Here is a 19,833-nt window from a genome sequence, read left to right on the forward strand (position 1 = left end):
AGTCTTTAAAAACGATAAATGTATAAACAGGCGAGCATTGGGTAGCTTTGACACCAACTCTGGTTATTATTTTTTTTTTCCCACTTGTGGAATCAATTTCCACATCTTCAATCTCATTCTTCCCTCCAGGTCTTCAAGACAGCTGTTCACCACCATTTCAAATCGTCCCCAATCCAAAACCATGATCTTTTCTACCCTCGTTAACCCCACCCAAATCCCTCCTAATTTTTTAGTTTTTCCTCCTTGGCGTTTCCTTCTCACAGCCAGCAGAGACATGAATATCACTGCCAAGGTAAGTGAATCTCTCCACGACCTCAATATCCTCACCACAAACAGGTACAGAGAAGATCGCAGCATCCAAGATGCCATTGAAAGCCTGGATCTTAGTTTTGATTCAGGAAACCCATAATCCCAGCGGCTCCGACTCCTCATTCAGCACCTCAAGCGTCAACCTCTGCAAAGTTGACTGCATCATCTGTGAAATCATGATCAGAGATCTTGACATTCCTAAATGATGCACCACAGCTTGATCTCTCTGACTTCCTCCCCATAATCCAGTCCATACAAGTGCTGAAAAGTGTGGGGGCCAGTACACACCCCTGATGAACTCCAGTAACAACTGGAAATAAATCAGAGATGGTACCACCACATCTCACAGCACTCTCAGTACCAGAGTATAGTTCAGGCATCAGATAGATCAGTTTTGGTGGCACCCCACAAAGACCAAGAGTCCTCCAGAGGGCATCCTATTTGATTGAATTGAACGCTTTGCAGAGATCAACATAGGCTGCAAGCAGCCCCTGCGGAAACACTTGTCTGTGTTCGGTGAGGACCCGAAGGGAAAAGATACGGTCAATCGTTGACAGCGCTGTCAATCGAGCGCTGGTGTTCACCCTTCCCTTTCCAAAGAGGGACAACAAGGCCCCTCTTCCAGTCAGTTGGGATGATGCCTGTATTCCAGGTAGTGCACATAAATACATGCAATGACATGAGTATAGCATTTCTACCAGCCTCAAGAAGTTCAGCATGGATGCCACAGATCCCAGGACAGAAAGAAAAAAAAAAATACAAGGAATAACAAAAATCCAGAGCAGCAGAAACTCCCCAACATGAAGAAGCAAGATGAGAAGCAAAGGCAGCAGCAATGACTGCATTCTGCCCTCCCGTACCTGCGATCACCCAATCATTGTGTTGCACTTCAGTTGATTGTCCATACAATCTGGTTCAGGAGGACACAGTTCAAGCTTATGAAACCTTTGTCGCTCCTGTGTGAAGCGGGGCCATCGCCCTAAATACAAAACATCCAGGAAATGGTGCTCTATGTTCAGGTTCAGTGGTGGTGATCATGTTTAATGCTTGACCAGTCAAAGATCGCCGGCCGTTAGATATCACGGCAAGGTCAACTTTGCCTTGCTCTTATTTGCTATATTATCGAAACGACCAGTCTTATTTGCTTTCTCCCACCTGTCTCTTTCTCTGTTTTTCCCTCTCTGCCTTCCCCTCTCTGCCTTCCCCTCTCTGCCTTCCCCTCTCTGCCTTCCCCTCTCTGCCTTCCCCTCTCTGCCTTCCCCTCTCTGCCTTCCCCTCTCTGCCTTCCCCTCTCTGCCTTCCCCTCTCTGCCTTCCCCTCTCTGCCTTCCCCTCTCTGCCTTCCCCTCTCTGCCTTCCCCTCTCTGGCTTCCCCTCTCTGCCTTCCCCTCTCTGGCTTTTCCTCTCTGCCTTTTTAGGTCATCTCTTCGAGCATGACCTAATAATATGGGTGGCGATGTCCTTCGATCTGTCCGTTCACAATGAAGTTGAAGCGGGAGATCTGGTCATTAGTGATCCTGATGGAGGTCGATGAGATGTACACGATGGTATGACTTTCAAGGTCACCGAGGGTCAAGGTCAAGGTCACGAGGCCTTTGAAGTTGCGAAAATGACGATTTTCAAATTCTATCTCCTCCACCATTTCTCAAGCGATCTTGAATTTGATTGTAGCAGAGGAATGTATGGGACAATATCTAAATTTGGTTTGGACGGATTTTCGAATTTCGCTTTTGTTTTCGCGTCACGTGACTTCAAAGTTTGCTAAAACTACCCTACCTTCAGGAGGCTATATATTCTCTACTGGGAATGGTAAAAGTTAGTGAATGGTGTCATTGCATAGCAGCTGACCTTGTCTTTCATGTCCATTCGAAAGAATACCGATATCTTTGAATATGTGCACGTCACGTGACTTTGAATTTTGCGAAAACTGCTTCATCTAGTTGCAAAATGACGATTTTCAAAATCTATCTCCTCCTACATTTCTTAAGTTATATTGAATTTGATTGTGGCATATGAATCTATGAGACAATATCTAGATTTGGTCGGGCCAGATTTTCGATATTCGCTTTCGTTTTCGCGTCACGTGACTTCAAAGTTGGCCAAAAATCCCTCCTGGCCCGAGAACACTACACCCTAGTAACAGGAACTCATGCTTGTTTCTCGCAGAGATGACCGTCACTCCCGCACGGGTGTATTTTCCTCCCTGCCTTTCCCTCTCTGCCTTTCCCTCCCTGCCTTTCCCTCTCTGTCTCTCCCCACCCCCTTCTCTCTCCCCAGCCCCCTCTCCCCAACCCCCTTTTCTCTCCTCAACCCCCTTCTCTCTCCCCAACCACCCTCTCTCTCCCCAACCCCCTCTCCCTCCCCAACCCTCCCCTCACCCCAACCCCCCTCTCTCTTAGTATTCCCTTCAACGAAGCGAGGGGTGGTATTTGCTCGTTTATTAATAAACACAAGATAATGTTACCCCCATCTCGTGTATGGCTATCAGAAAGTGAACAATTGCTGTCATTTGACGTTACATTTTCATTAAACCTGGTTAACAATGCTGAAATTAAAATCCTTCAATGGGAACTGATATAATGACTCGTGTTTAGATTTATATTCACCAGTCAATTCATTAACTGCACATAATAGGACATGCCTTGCCTGATCATAGTCTGAGGGGTGCCGTGATGATGGCTTATTACTTGTAGATAGGATGTGGCATTCCTACACATGACTGATATTTTATTCCACACACGGGGACATGTGCACTGGACAATTAGTCTGATTCCTCATCATCAATTGTGGTGAATGGGTTTCGTTAGATGTCATCACTACACGTGCATGTACCTGTGCACTTTAACCACTTAGATCTGCAGGTACATCTTGCAGTTGCACAGTTTTTACATTTACAGTATACAACATCCAGTAATTCCTGTGGTAGGGGGTCATCTGCCATCAGTTGTGGGTGCAATTTACCACTGGGAGGATCCTTGAACTATCCATTGTCAAGAGGTGAAGGGTGATCAGGAGAAGGATTGTTTGCCAAACACCAAATCTGGCTTTGGTAGTGGGTACGTTTGGTGTCCTCGCTAAGACATCCCTGAGTTGAAGGAAGCTTTTCTCGATCTTTGGTGGTTTTCTGAAACGGCATGTAACGCACATCATTGATTGCTGTAACATCGTGTTTGGAAAGTAGATTCGGCAAATGAATTCCTCCACGTGTTTGTCTGTGGCCTCAGAAATCGCTCCACGTCCAAGATTGTTCAATAGAGCTGCATGCTTCTGGAATGTCTTCGATGTCGACTTTTTTTTGCCATGCCCACTCAGTTGACTGACAGTATCGCATCCTCCTAAGGCATGTTATGCTGGGATGTTCCTTCGGAGAGTTTGAGTTAAATGGATGGCATGAACAGCAATAAAGCGTCGCTGTGGTGCAGTGCCTGGTCTCATCCATATCTCTTGACTCGGTTGTGCTGCAAAGTGAACCAAGAGCACCAACACATCTGTGTATCTTCGTAACGACTCGCGAGCAAACGGAAAGGGCTTTAAGCTTGGGCTGCTTCAAAAGGAAAGGGCTGCTTGGATCTGCTGCTTGACAAGCTGCCTCAGTATGTAGTATAATGTGTGTATCAGCCTCTTGTTTAATCGATTCAAGTAGATGGACATCTGATCCTTTGGATAATTCTGCAGTCGTTACACCAACAAAGCCTCCAGATGTGATTCACTCTCAACTTTTGCAAAGTGTCCTTTGCTTTGATCAGAATTTACGCACTCAGAAAATCACTCGAATTTGATTTGATTTGTCTGGGAGGTCGATTAATTGTTTCCAGCTGACAGGTTAATGAACGTCTCTGCCACCAATATTATGATGTGTAGATCTGCTTGGATCTGCTCGTTTTGCTCAGGTATCAGATATAATTGATTCTTTCCTGTATCTATCAAAGATAACATTTACCCATGAGCATCCTTCACGGAAATGACTGAATACTGCATTACTGAATGCATCAGAAAGATCGCCAAATGTCTTTGACCTGTTGGTTTTCCAGTCGCTTGTACCAATGCTTGACCATCAATAATGGTGCAAGTTTTAAGTTCTGTCGTTGGAAGGGTCTCAATGCTCACATCTTCCTCTGGGTTCTTTCCAAATGCAGTCTCATTGGTTGATCGTACATTTCCAGCTGTCTGCTTTGGAGAGTGGGACTGGTGATAGTTCATGACACAAAAGCTTTTTGAGATATTTTTCATTTCCAGCATCTTTGGCCACCAGAAGCCACTGAAAGAGCACTTTGTCCACTTTTGCTGTTTTGCCCCTTTGTGTCAGATCTTTTTTCTCTCTCAACAGTGTACATTGTTTTGAGACTAACGCTTTGTAATTGTTTCCGCTTTGTGTGGAACCCCACTGCCCTTGTACTTATATGGGTCTCCACAAACTCTCTGATCTTATTTCGAGATTTTTTTTTCCCCCAAAACCAGCTGTTGTAACTTGTCCTTAAATTGTGTCCTCTGTTGCCTGTTACTCCCGGCATCAATGTTGAACTTCAGCAACAGATGAGAATACCTTTCCCAAACATCCAGTAATCTGTAAGGATTCTCCTTTATTAGTTGCACCGATGGAAACTTGATGTGCAACTTTTTGCATGCACAAATCTCAAGGGTCGTCAGAGTATGTGCAAGTCTCTTTGTCACAATCAGCTTACCTCATAAACTTGATGAGGGGAAGTACTTGGGTCCCTCCCAAACTCCCATTCATGAGGTTGCCGGGCACAGATGACTACATGCGCCGGCGGGTTGCTAAGCAACCACAAATGCCAATTAGTATTGCCAATCCTCGCAGGGTTTCACAACTTTGCGTGGTACCTTACCTGTGGGGGGGGGGGGTCCGTGCCCTCAACGCACACCCATCTACTGCAGAGTGATACAGTGAGTGTGCACTGGCTAAAAAGAGCAAATCACATGGGGTAGAACCTCCTGGCTAACACTAACAAGCAGACTATGCTGGGCCAATGGAGCATCAGGCAGATCAACTGGTGGGAAACGTCTCAAACCTTAACGAGCACGTTTATGTCATCAAAACACTCATTTACAATTACATGTAAAAGACCCATTTATTCACAATCAAACAGAGCACATTGATTTGCCATCAAATCGAGCACAACGATAGGTATTTACAATTAAAGCAACAGAAGCACATCAAAAAGAGACATGAACAAAGTAATTACCTTAACACTAATAGAGCCCTCTTAAAACAATCTCATCTATCGCTACACACAGCACATGACGCGTCATCAATCAACCGGGAAAGCTCGACGAGCGTATGAGAAGATGGAGAGAAGAGTGGAATTTGGTACGTGTCTGGCTCACCCGATACAGACAGGGTGGGTATGCATTTGTCCCAATGTGAATGGGTAGGGGTGTGGAAGGAGGTACTCAGGGTAATGGTGTGTCGGTTTGATGTGCACAGATGGTTGGGAAGAGCCAAGTTCATGGGTTGGTCCAGAGGAGACACCAGATGATCGGCACTCCACTGAACCCATTAGCGCCTTGTTCAGAGTTGCGTGAAGGCAATTAAACTCCGGCCGAGGCAGAGTCGAGCAGGCATTTAATCTCCCACTCAGACAAAGCCGTACAGGCAGCCAACAACGCACTCGTGCAAAGCTTCGCTCTCGGACCCCTCGATGTTGCTGCCTCAGTGCCCCTCAGTGGCGTTTCCCACTCTCCCCGATGTTTCTTCCTGCGGCTCCCCAGGGGCTCCGTTTTTGCTGGCGTGCGCCTACCTTTTTATCTGGTCGAAGGTTCGTGCACTTCCATACTGTTCCACAGACAAGCCACCTGTTCGTCCTTCCACTGTCTGTCCTTCCGCTGTCTGGGTCCAGAATTAGCTGTTACATTGTCCGTCCTTCCGCTGTCTGGCCTGAGCATAATCGATGCTTATCATGTTGGTGGCATTCCATTAATACAAGGTGTAATATGTGTTGCTTGACATGAAAGGTTTTTTGGTGGTGAATATTATAACAATGTAATCCCTTCTGTCCATCAATTATATTCCACCTCAAACGTTATTTGTGCTAGATAGTTGACTGGATAGATCAATAAAGAAGGGGAGGTCCGAGCTAAACCCATGCAACACATATATCCCTCAAACCTCCAAGACATGGGGAGGGAAATCTAATTATTGACATAGCTCACTCTGGGAACCAATATGTCTCTGGTATGCTTGGGGGTGTATTTGCAAAACCGCAACAATATTTTAATGTTGTATTTTCTATATGTCTATCCATCGATAGAATCGGCCCCACTGGTAATAACCCCATCATATTGCATTCTGTTGGAATCCTCTTGGCAAATGGAAATGCAAGAAAACATTTTCAAACCTACAGGTTAGGGAGTTCAGGGTGGGTAGAAGACCCCAATTCTCTCTATGTAAATGTGTATCGTATAGCACATTATTATGACCTTCTCATAGGCTGTATTATAAATAATCTTCTTATCTATATCGCCAAGCTCACAATTCTGATACCCAATAACCAGACTCAAAATGTTGTCTGTCCAAAGGCACTGCAATAAGCATCATTGTGTCGTATTGCCTTATTGTATCGTATTGTTGCTGCTTTTGCCTATTATTTTATCTTAAATATTGTATATATTATATTATTAGCTCACCTGGACTTTAGTCCGGTGAGCTGATGCAATAGAGTAGTGTCCGTGCATTGGTGAGTGGGTGAGTGAGTCAGTCAGTCATTCAGTCCGTAAACACTTCAGTCGTTATCGCTTGAACCAAGCACATGGTTTTGATGAAACTTTGCCACAAGCTTCATATCTGATGACAGATGAAAGTCTGTTGACCGCATCAAAATCTGTGCTCATTAAAGGGTCTACGGGTTGGTATTTGCTCTCTTCTCCATAACTACACACACAATTTTGATGAAACTTGACCATAACCTTCATCACCCGGTGATGTACCAAAATATATTAACCGCATCAAAATCTGCGCTCATTAAAGGAGTCTACGGGGGTGGGGGGGGGACAGGGGGGGACTTGATCCTTCACCCTCCAAAAATAGTAATTTGCTCTCTTCTCCAAAACTGAACACCCAATTTTGATGAAACCTGACCACAACCTTCATCACCCGTGATGTACCAAAGTTCGTTCATGGCATTAAAAAACAAATCAGGGTCTGAGGGTGTCTGCCGGGGGGTTGAGTGACTGGTGCTTCTGATCCAGGTGAGCTTCAGGATGTGCAGTCCTATTTTTATGATAGTATTGCTTGCTAAATTATATGTGATGAATTCATTGGAATGGAACATCGTACCTGGCTCTCTCTTTCTAAACTCTAATTTCCTTCCGCACAACACTCTGCTCGTGTCTATAAGTCGATATGATGCACCATTTTGGTTTCCTGTATTGCATCAGTGAGCTTCACCATTCAGTCTTTCAATAATGCCCCATTGGTCATAATCCTGATATATTTTGTGCTCAGTTCAAGCATTCTGTAATTTATCCAAGCCAATGCTCCCATGGTTGTAGTGGGCTTTTAAATTATGCCTTCTGAAATAGGAAGCATATGGTCCAGTCAGTTGTCACTGATGGATCCATGGCTGTAGTTAAGTTGAAATGACCAAATGTTTCTTCACCTGAAAATATACCAAAAGTATCATTAGTGAAAGACACTTCAATGACACCAAGGAAATAATGTTTTTCAATTTGATGGCTTTGTTGCTTGGTTGTCTCGGGGTTGTATACTATATGCTATTATTTTGTTGGGAAATGAACTGGGAAAGTTTTGATATATTCAGTCATGATTTACCATGGATACAGTATAGCACAGTTTTGGAAACTATTGTACACTTTCGGTCATGAAACCAAAACAAGATCTTGCAGTATTTTGGCCTATTTTGTATTTTCCGATCAACTACCGCTGCAGAATGCATATTTTGCAAAATCGGTATAAAACGGTGACACTTTATTTTGCAAAATAGGTCACCACTTTGTTTATATATATTATATATACACACATATATTGTTACGAATTCGCGCCCGCCTGGCGTGCGATCTGCCACGTAACTCAAATCGCGACGCGTCGCCCACCGGAATGGACAATTCAGTCGTGACCCTATTGGAATTACTGCCAGGAGCCAGTCACGGGTGGGGGTTTAACCTCACCACAACCCAGTCCGCATTCTACCCGCGCGAAATAGGGTGAATCGCCGAATGTCGGTATACCTTAGTACCCGCGCGGGTAGCGTACCGAGGAGTTGTACCACGCCGCAGGTCGACTCCGGACATGAACCGCTTAAGTGGCTCGTTCCGTGCTGCAGGGATAACCGAGCGGAGTTATCGTCGACCTCGACGGTTCAGTTTTACTTATCGGGTGTTTCAACCCACTACCAATCCCTTACGTGATGCAAGATGGAACTTTCAAACGAAGGAAAGGACGCAACAAAACGGGTAACAATTTGACGAGCACTTTTAATTCACACTCAGACAAGCACGTATTTACAGTTATAGCAAGAATGCACATATAACAGTCAAAACAATAAAAGCAACGCAGAGCTACAACCGAATAAAGCAATGTACAAGCACTTATACGGGTTTACTTAAAAGACTGGCGCCACACACACACACACACATTTACACCAAAAGCAAAGAAAACACAAGCCACCCTCACAGGCAAGGAGGCAGACAGGTCCGTGGACCAAAGGAACGTGGGACCTGGGTGATCGGCCAGGTCCATGAGACCGAAGGGGTCTTCCTGCACCCTCGTGGCGCGATGGCGGGCTAGCCGCAATGTCCACGTAATGCGCCTGACTTCGTGCCCCTGGTATGGTCGGTGAGCTCCTCCAGGCGTGCGTTGCGCAGGCACGTGTTGGTCGGTCGACACCTCGGTTGGGTTGGGGAACGGACGGGGTTACCGGCGCTATCTCAGCATGGATGGGGGGGAATTGTTGATGCTCGGGGTCAGGAGAGGGGAATGGCAGACGCTCCGTCCCGCTAGCGGGGTCTCGGGACCGCACCAACTCCAGCGAACTCTCGCCCCTGAGTCCTCTTCTGCATCCCTGCTCCACGCCGCGACTCGTCCCTCGACCTCAACTCCGAGCTCCGTCCCCTTCGCCGTCAGATCTCTGCAAACACACGCCTCAGACTCAACGACTTCCGACCAGCGCCACTTTCTGAACCCTTTTCTGCGCCACTTTCTCCACACATTTCTTTTCCCTTTTTTGCACCCCTTTCTGCACACTCGAGCTGCGTTGTTCTCGCGTCTTTATAGACCGGGGGAGGAGCCTATATGCAGATTCGCGGATCAAAACGCGCTTGGAGGCGGGGCCACACCGCCCGACGCTCGCCCATTGGACGGAGAAAAAGGGGCGTGAGCCTCTCCTGATCCATTTTCCTCTCCTAAAAGGAACGCATTCACAGCGGGTTCGGAGGCGGAGCAATGCCACCCGATGCTCAGTCATTGGATGGAAGAAAAGGGGCGTGAAGCCTTCCTGATCCGTTTTCCTCTCCTAAAAGGAACGCATTTGTTCCCGCGGCTCGACGCGTTTGGCAAGAATCACTGAACGGGCCCTGGACAGCCCGACGTTCGGTGTTGACAGGTGGTGTGGTTGTTGGTTGTGGAAGGAGAACGGCGAAGGTGGTGGGGGGGGGGGGTTTGCTGTGGTGGTTTGGTGGTTGGCGGGCGTCGTTTGGGAATGGCGGTGAAGCGATGTTTGTGGGATGGAGTTGTGGAGGTAAAGAGGCGAAGGTGGTGGTGTTTGAGTTGTTGGCGGCTTAATGGTCCAAAATAACGATAGAGAAAGAAAAATGGCTAACTCAAAGCGTCGCACCCCGGATGAATCACACATATTCCCCCTAAATAACAAGTGTGGACTAACTACACATGAACTTATCGATATATCTCACACTCTCACTATGTCTCTTCGAAAGGACCGTTTCGAACCCCCCCCCCCCCCCATCCACTTTCTCAACAATCCTCTGGAAGAAGTCTTTTCTTTCAAGCTTCTGGGTCTCACTATCTGCCATGACCTTTCCTGGGAAAGTCACATTTCCAACCTCGCCTCAAAAGCCAGTTGCCGACTGGGAATCCTCCGTCGTGCTAAGTCCTTCCTCGGCCCTCTTGAGCTCCTGACCACTTACAAAGCTTTTGTCCGTAGCCTGATGGAGTACTGCTCTCCCCTCTGGGCTGGTGCTCCTGCCTCCCACCTTTCTCGGCTTCACGCTGTCGAAACCAGGGCATTTAAGATCATTGGCATCTCCCGCAATGAAGCTGAGTCTTTGGGCCTCTCACTCAATCACCGCAGGTTGGTCGGTGGTCTTTCTGTCTTCTACTGACTCCTCTCCAGCCTTGCCCCCCCTGCTCTCTCTGCGATTTGTCCCCACCACATTTCCACAGGGCGCTCAAGGTCCGCCAACAACCCCCCTTCTGGTAAAACTACCAAAATCACGAATCACTGCTCATCTTCACTCTTTCATTCCTCTTTTTTCCCGCCTTTGGAATAAACTTCCTCACTCTATTCTTTCCCATTCTTCCCTCCAGGCTTTCAAAACAGCTGTTCACCACCACCTCTTATCATCCCCCATCCAAATCCTCGATCCTTTCTACCCCCGATAATCCACCCAAGCCCACTTCCTTCAATTCCCCTGCTTTCCTTCCTGAAAGTCCCTGTAATGTCCATCTTCTCTTCGCCATGTTCCCCGTCCCATCCCCATCCCTCTCCCTTCCACAGTTCACCTAATGTGTCTGTTCCCCACTGTTTTGTCCCTTCCACTCCCGCCCCTCTTGTCTCATGCCTCCTTGCTGTGAGTTGTGTGTTAACTCTCATACGAGCCTCGACCAAGGTATACAAAAAAAAAATCTAACCTGAGGACCCTTTATGGTGTATTGTGAATTTCCACAGCTGTGACTATATATATTGTTGTGGTTGACCAAATTCGCAAACCACCATTCAGGTCCCTTAGGTGAGATATCTCGGTAAGTATATGTGTAGTTAGGCCCAAACCCGTTGTCTAGAGGGAATAAATGTCATTCATGCGGGCTGCGACTCTTCAGGATAGCCGTTTTTCTTTTACTATCTTTATTTTGGACCAGCCGCCATTATTACCACCACCAACCACGTCTCAACAGCCATCACAACGCCGCTTCACAATAACAACCACCAACCACAACGCCGCTTCACAACAACAACCACCAACCACAACGCCGCTTCACCACAACAGCCACGACCTTTACCGTCACAACTCGCCACCATCGCATCCCCCACCATTCTCGCGCCACTTGTGGGCACCGATGCTGGACTCGTGTAGGGCGCGCACCGAGCAGCGTGTTCAAAAACATCACAGACTTTCCGAAGAAAAACGGATCAAAAACGACTCAAGCCCACTTTTGTTCCGTCCAATCGGTGAGCGAGGGGCGATTTGGCCCCGCCTCCAGGGCGTTGGAGGGCGGTCGCTATATGCAAATTCATGGATCAAAAAGCATTCACGCCCACTTTTCCTCGGGCCAATGGGGAGCCAGGTGAAGGGTCGGAGGCAGAGGGTCAAGGGTGAAAGAGCGAAGCCACGGGGCTTATAAAAACGACTGCGTTCGTCAGTCAAGGGCAGTTCAGTTGGAAGTTGAGGAGGAGTTCAGTTGGAAGTTGAGAAAGAGTTCAGTTGGAAGTTGAGTAGGAGTTGAGTTGGAAGTTGAGTTGAGAGTGTGCGGAGTTCAAAGGAGTCGTCGGTGGAGCTGGAAAGAAGTGGTACTAGTCGGAGTGAAGAGGACGGAGCTGTGGAGAGGCGAAGGCGGACGAGGGGGTGCTCGCGTCGGTGCCGGGAGCTGCACACCAGAGAGGCCAGCAACGCGACCGAGGTGGAGGAGGAGACGCTCGCCGCGGGACCCGAGATTTTGTGAAATCCTCCTTTCCCCGAGCATCAGCAACCCCCTCCTGTTTCCCCCCGCGCTGAGATAGTGCGACAAAAGGGGGCCCCCTTCCCACCCCCTACCAGACACTGTCCGCGAGGCCCGCAGAGTTGAGGCACCACCGCCGCTCTGCATCTCATCATCAGACGGGTAGGCCCGACACGGTCTCGGCCCCAGGCCCGCCTACCCCCCTCATCCTGGAGGGTGGTTCTCTTTTCTTTTGCTTTGGGAATATGTGTTGTCGGCGCCGTCTGTGAAGTAAAATTGTATAAGTGTTGCCGTGTGCCCGGTAGTCGGATAGATCTGCATTGTTGCATTTGCTTTTTGTGTAATATTGCATTGTCTTCTTCTTTTACATGTGCTTTTGGTGGAATTGTATATGTGTGCTTTCCGTTCATCGTGAAATAAATGTGCTTATTGTTGAACTGTTTTCCCGCTTCGCTTCGTCATTTCTTTCATTGAATCTCCATCTTGCTTCACGTAAAGGGTTGGTCGTGGGCTAAAACGCCCGATAATTAATTGAACCGTCGAGGCCGACGAATAACACCGCTCGGTTATCCCGATAGTATGGAACGGGTCGCTTAAAGTGACCCGTGTCCGAAGTCGACCTGCGGCGAGGTGCGATCGCCCGGTCTACCCTCCGTGTGGGTACTTAGGTAGGTCGAATTTGGCGAGCAACCCTATCCCACGCGGGGGCCGATTGGCACGATCGCGGTGAGACCGAAAGGTCCACCCGTGACTGGTTCCCGGCGTTAGTCCGAGAGGGTCACCACTGGATTGTCCGTCCGGTGGGCGACGTGCCGCGATTCGAGTTACGTGGCCGTCTGCACGCCGGCGGGCGCGAATCCGCAACAATATATATATATATATATATATATATATATATATATATATATATATATATATATATATATATATATATATATATATACCAGACGACCCGTGAACCCGTTGGGTTCCCGTTGTGACAACGGTTGATAAAAAAGATAGCTCCAGCGAACTATACCGCTGAGGTTGTTTGCATTGATCAAATTCTCCTGAAGACTAATTGACTGAATCGGGAATTGATTTTTTTGAAAATAATTTTTTTTCGTCGCCCAATTCTAACGAAACTTGATACTGCACACCGCAGGAGAATGGTGAGTACGGTGGCACTAAAATTTTTGCGCTGTCCTGTGCCATTTTGGCTGTATTTCGGGAACATACATACATACATACATGATGAGAGTTTTAGTAATATCTTGAAGATGTGTATATGTGTATGTGTATGTATGTATATATATATATATATATATATATGTATATATATATATATATATATACACATAATGTCATCCAGGCTGGTTATGATTGGTCAATGTCAAAGATAATCCCTGGCCTGGGTGACAGTTTGTAACATTTAAGTTCCCCTGATGTGATTTTTAGAACTCTTATGAGATTGTTCTCCTTCACTATTTGGACAAATCTCATGCCTTCAACACTGTCTGGGACCCAGCCTTGTTTTCCACGCTGTCAAGCAGTTGTATTCTTGGTCCTCTTCTGAAATGGTTATCTGATTTTTAACATTTTTTTTGTTTTTTGGTGAGCTCAAGCATTGTGTCACTATATTTCTCCCATTTCTCAATCTCTTGAGACTAGCATGCCACAAGTCGGCAACACTGGGACCAATCTTATTCTTTGTGTACATTGCTAACCTTCCTTGCTGTTGGTCGGCAACACTGGGACCAATCTTATTCTTTATGTACATTGCTAACCTTCCTTGTACGGAGTGCTGTTGGTGGGGGTCTTGTCAAGGGGTGTTGTGTGGTTGATGTGTGTTTTTAACCAAGGCCATGCCCCCTCCCCTGAGGGGAAGACAAGGAAAAAAAAAAACAAAAAGTACAACCCCCCCACCCCCCCCCTTCCAAATTTTTTTTTTAATTAATTAAAAACATTTTTTGCGTTTTCTTCCTTGGATCTTTTGTAGATGGGTTGGTGTGGTGCTCACGCAGGCGTGATGGGCTGAATGGCCTCCACCTGTGTTGGATTTCCTTGTTATTATACCCTGTGCAGAACAATTGCCATTGCATCTGACAGGTGGAGTTGTAGGTCGTCCCTCTGTACAGAGATATATATATATATATATATATATATATATATATATATATATATATATATATATATATATATATATATATATATATATATATATATATATATATATATATATATATATATATATATATATATATATATATATATATATATATATATATATATATATATATATATATAGAAGCCTCTGGTCAACTACCTTGGACGTTTTTCAACACAGGGAAAACCCACGTAGATTCTCTCACGCCACTCGAACCTATACCCCTCCCCCTCTCCCCCCAAACCCTCTGGCCTCACTCTGCATGAATCAAATGTTGTACCCCTCCCACCCACCCCCTAACCTTTCAGTTTAGTTATGTTGCCAACTCCTGGTCAAAGTGAAGTTTCTGGAGCTCCTGAGCCTTGTCATTAGCCATGTCCTGTCTTGGGCAGACCTCATCTTCAGACTGACCTCTAATGATGGTCGATGCTTGGGTATTTGTTGCAGAACTGAATCTGAGCTGTTCGCAGTGCATGATGGTATTATGGTGTGCAAGACCTTTTTTGGGGGGACATGATCATTTTTTTTCTCAAGGCTCATGGAAAAGCTAGAGCAGAATGGAAATTAACAAAATGGAAAGGGGGAAAACACTTAACAGCAGATTGGAAGTGAAAGTGAGATCAAGGGAAGGGGGGAAAGACACAAGGGGGTGGACAAGCTGCACACAAGCTGAATGAAATAGAAACAAGAGGAAAGGGGGGGGGTGGGGTGGGGATGAAACAGAAAAGGAACAAACCAACAAGTAACAAACAAAATGAGATGAGGGAGAGGGGGGGTCGGGGGGACTCACAATACCTGGAAAAAGGAGTGCTTGGGAATGTGGTCATTTGTGGGTGGAAGAGATCATTGGTGTGGATGGGGAATGATTTGGGGTAGTGGTGAACAGCTGTTACTGGGTTACTGTCAGATCATGTGCACCCTGCAAAAACCTGGGAGGAACAGAGCCAAGAGAAGGCAGAGGGGAGAAGACCAAAAAAGAGGCAGAAAAATACAGAGGCCACCAACCTGCCTGCAATGTGAAAATAACAGGCCCAGGCATTCAGCTTTGTTGTTGGAGATCCCAATGAAGGATTCGCAGTCGGTGGCTGGTTTTGGACCGTATCTTGGCAATAGTACTTACCCAAGAAAGATTATGGTGGATGGTAAAACCCAAAGGTTTGAGTGCTTAACCTCTTTAATAGTTTGTTTAGGAAGCACATGGGAGGGTTTTCCAGATGATCCTTTCGGCGAGACAGAGTGAGTGTTTGAGATTTTGTCGGAGTTGAAAGACTTATTCCAAGTGGAAGACCAGCTTATGTATTTATCAGGGTCTGCACATAGGGAAGAGGTTTCAACCTTCCTGTCTGTCTGAGGGATGAGAAATGATATGGCAGAGGGTGGCATCATCAGCAAAGACAAAAGTAGGTCAGGGTGTTCCCAAAAGACCTGGACAACTTTAGTTGTTGATATATTTAGTATCACAAATGATGCAATGAAACCCTTTGTTTTATATGATACAGAAACTCAAAGTTTTCTTTATTTTCAGGTCTGGTGGTTTAATGGAAAAGCAAATGGTGACCACAGGAGAAAGCTCAGTGCGTCAAATGGTTCATTGAGACGAGATCCGACACGCAAGTTCAGCGTAATTTCCATACAAGGTATGGAAGGAATCGACCATCGCAGACTGGTATCAGACAGCGGTACAAGAGGAAGAGGTTTAAGAAGACGAATTTGTCAGAAACAGAAAAGTACCGGTTGATCAGGTAAAAGTGCAACAGACGTTGAATGAGTGCATGAATCATTTCAACAAAGTCCCAGAAAATCAATTTTACGTGCATCCAGAAAACTGTGACTACAAACCACCACTTTACAAAAGATTTTGCATAAAGGACTGAAGCTTTATGCCTATAATGTGCAGATTCTGCAGGAACTCAAGCCAAATGCAAGGCGTTTGTTTTTGAAAATGCTCAGTCACATAGAGATGACGAAGATTACTTTAAAAAGGTCATGTTTACAGACGAAGCTTGCTTTCATGTATTGGGGAAGGTCAACTGGCACAATGTGAGAATCTGTGGCTCTGGGGCTCTGAAAACCCCCACATTGTCAATGGAACACACGCGACAGTACAACAGTCAATATGTGGTGTGGCCTTCTCCATGGCTGCTTGGTGGGTCTATTTTTCTTCAAGGAGGTCTTCAATCTCAACAGCGACCTCAACAATTTACATGAACATGTTGGAAGGATTTGCCTTCCCACAGATTGAAGACCTGCAACCCGATATCATTTTTCAACAGGACGGCACTCCTCCGCATTGGGCCTTAGTTGTTTGAGCCGTCCTGAATGAAAATTTTCCAGGTCACTGGATTGGCTGAAACGGACCAACCGCCTGGCCCCTACTATCGCCAGACATAACCCCCCTTGATTTATTTATATTTTCTGTGGGGGTTTGTCAAAAATGTCCACAAAACCAAGGTGGCAAACCTGCAGGATCTTCATTCTCGGATCACAGCTGCATGCACACTGGTGGATGCAAACATGCTGAGCCGAATGTGGAAAGAACTCATCTAACGCCTTGACGTCCTGTGCATGACAAACGGAGGTCAAATTGAAGTGTATTGATTGTGTGTACAAAACTTTATGAGTTTCTGTATCATAGAAGCCAAAGGGTATTGTTGTCATTTGTTGTTCTAAATATATTGATAATCAAAGTTGTCTTGGTCTTTTTGGATTTTTCAGGGAATGAAAGATTATTGATGAAGACTGGGCCCAAAACACTGCCTTGTGGCACTCCAGCCTTGATGGGGAGAGGAGATTAGAAGATCCCGTGAAGAGCGACATGCTGACTACAGTAGTGGAGGAAGTCAGTGATCCATGAGAGAAGGTAGCCTTGGATGCCACAAGCAGAGAGTTTGAAGATCAAGGTGGGGTGCCATACTTTATCGAATGCTTGAAACGTGTCCAGAATCCAAAATACCACCCAATAATGGCTCTGTACTCGAAGGCAAGGGCAGCTGCTTCTCTTCTTGCTCTTGGTCTCCCATTGTACTTCCAAGTAGTTCACTCCCTTTCTTCTTTGGTCCCTAGTACTTCCATTGCAATACTGTTTTGCGTTTGTGTATACTTTCCTGTTCCACCCTCTGTTGTTTAGCTCTTGATTATTCCTCGACTTCAGTGGAGAGACAAAGCTAGTTCATCAATTATTTTTGTGTATATGTATGCATGTATTAATGAATATATATATATATATATATATATATATATATATATATATATATATATATATATATTCAATCTTGTGCGCATGTATAATTATTTAATTGTCATTTATGTATCTATCTCGATCCATTGGCTTGCTTGGAATGTTAAACTGTCTTGCATTTTCCCTCATTTGGGTAGTCTTCTTGGCTGATACCTTGCGCACATTGACCCTTTCAGTTGGTTAAAGTACATGGTATTTTTAAATAACGTTAAATGCAAGTGCTGAATTCCCAACAATGTGCACATGTACCAGCTTGCAAGGATGTGTATTGTCCTGATTTGATAATGTATTAAATCGTAATTGTAATGTGTTCAACTCCCTCAACCCCAACAGGGCCTGGAAATTGTTAACCCCCAAGCTGCTGAGAGACGTGGGGTAGATGCGAATAAGTACTTCTCTGCCAGGGCAGAGTTTCTTCGTGTTAAGAAAGATCACAACACACAGAAAGTTTGAAAATACTTCGTTTACTTTGAACTGTCTCATCCGTTTACTTACTTTTCCTCATTCGATGATGTTCCGCTATGCCCAATCCTCCCCCACCCAATTTCGTCCTCATTTGATGATGTTACACCCATCCCCCCTCCCTTTTCTCCTGTTCCTCCCCCTACAGTTTCTTTATCTTAACATCCCTCACCCCACGACTTCCCCGCCCCTCTTCAGTGATGTGCATTTTTATTTGGTTTACTCGTCACTTGTGAATAAATTAAGTGCATAATTACCTGTATTACTGGTCCATTTTGTTTTCCATTTTCTGAACTCGAGCGTTCATAGAACACCTTACCCCACGCAGTCTTGGGGGGGGGGGGGGGGAAAGGACATGGTGGGGTTTGCGATTCGCAAATTTGATTGTTCGTAATGACATACGATGCTGTAATATAGTATTTTGTCCCAGTACTGCTGAATGAAAGGGTTTTGAAAGTGCCAAAACGTGATTTGTGTTTTAAAGTGTTCACGTATACAATTCATTTTAAATAAAATCGGGATTTTTGAAGGTTGTAGAAGTTTACCACCGTCGATGCAGTATCTTTTACACCACATTTATTGAACTCGTTGCATTAGTTATTCATGCCTGTTGTTGGTGTCCTTTATGACGTCCTTAAAAACAGTAAGTTTCCTGTTTGGAATGATTTTCAATTTTGTTTGCCTGCAGGCAGACAGAGTAAAAATATTATCTGGCTCCTCTCTGCGCATGTACAATCAGGACAAATTCAGAGCCAAAGTACTGAAAAACTACAGGTTTGTTTTTTCGATTCATGTTCAAAATATAACACTCGATTAAAATAAAGTTGTTCCTCGATCATAAACTGACGTTTGTAGATAGATAGACAAGGTGAACCAATTGCTTAACCCTGCTTTCACTTGACACGTACGGGGTAAAAACAAAACTCATCAATAAAAATGAGTTCTTGGCAAAGTACCGTCACATACCTGCTCTTCATAGGCGGGCTCGCTGCATCCTGTTGCAAGAATAACCGAGCGGCAGTTGCCCGCGATCTAATAATGGTCATTTTGTTCAGACTGCCACATGACCGAGACTTTCAACATTTACCGATACATTGTAAATTTAGAAAATGTGTCAACTTCGACAATCTATTCAAACAATTCAACATCATGAAAATAGAAGAAAAAATATTCAAGTTATGATCAAAAAGATTTTTTTTTTTTTTTTTTAATTAGGTCACAATCTGAAAAAAAGTATGTCAAGAACAATCCGGAAATCCGAAAAATCAAACATCAGGGCAGGTATGCTGATGTGATGCAAGAATATCTTCAAAGGCCAATCGGTCTTCCACATTGGCAAAATGGAGGGATGACAAAATGATTCTTTTTTTCAAACCACTATTTGAGCTTTAACCCAGAGTGGTATGCTGTAAATTAAGTGCAAATGCACCTTGAACTCGGCTGTCTAGAGAGAGCAATTTAATTCTGATCGGGCAAGCCTTGGTTAAGTTATGGTGAAAAATGTTAACATGTCCCTAATTGGGTCATGTAAAACATTAGTTCAAAGTTAAATAAAATGTCAACTCCCCACATACTTTTTGTTCCCATTATTGATGCAAAATTTCATTCTGATTGTCTTCATAAATTGGCAGAAAAAGAAAAAGAGCGAAAAACCTAAATGGTGGTTTAGTAGTCTTTGGTGTGTAAGAAAGTCCGAGGTACCATTGAATATTTGGGGCACTGAATTAGTGCCTCTGATGTGCCGCTGATGGATGTGCAATCATCAGTGCCACTGATGGTAGAAACAACCCCCACAACAGGTGAAAGCCTT

The 19,833-nt window shown here is 45.1% G+C and overlaps 1 protein-coding gene across 3 annotated transcripts in view; it reads left to right on the top strand.

Annotated features, from left to right (window-relative positions):
• PRPF31 (pre-mRNA processing factor 31) overlaps positions 1-18,279 on the top strand; it is a 61,422-nt gene extending 43,143 nt beyond the window's left edge. For 2 of the 3 annotated variants that reach the window (XM_085877315.1, XM_085877316.1), the window contains exon 14: positions 17,895-18,279. In XM_085877315.1, coding sequence (XP_085733441.1) covers positions 17,895-18,014 — 120 coding nt within the window. In that variant the 3' untranslated portion in view covers positions 18,015-18,279. Of the gene's footprint in view, positions 1-17,038; positions 17,224-17,894 lie in introns of all 3 variants that reach the window. The other variant, XR_015057242.1, reaches the window with a different exon arrangement.
• Positions 18,280-19,833: the final 1,554 nt, after the last annotated feature.

The sequence above is a fragment of the Eptatretus burgeri genome, chromosome 4 (assembly GCF_056783735.1).
Source record: "Eptatretus burgeri isolate ZD-2024b chromosome 4, Ebu_testis_v1, whole genome shotgun sequence".
Taxonomy (NCBI): domain Eukaryota; kingdom Metazoa; phylum Chordata; class Myxini; order Myxiniformes; family Myxinidae; genus Eptatretus; species Eptatretus burgeri.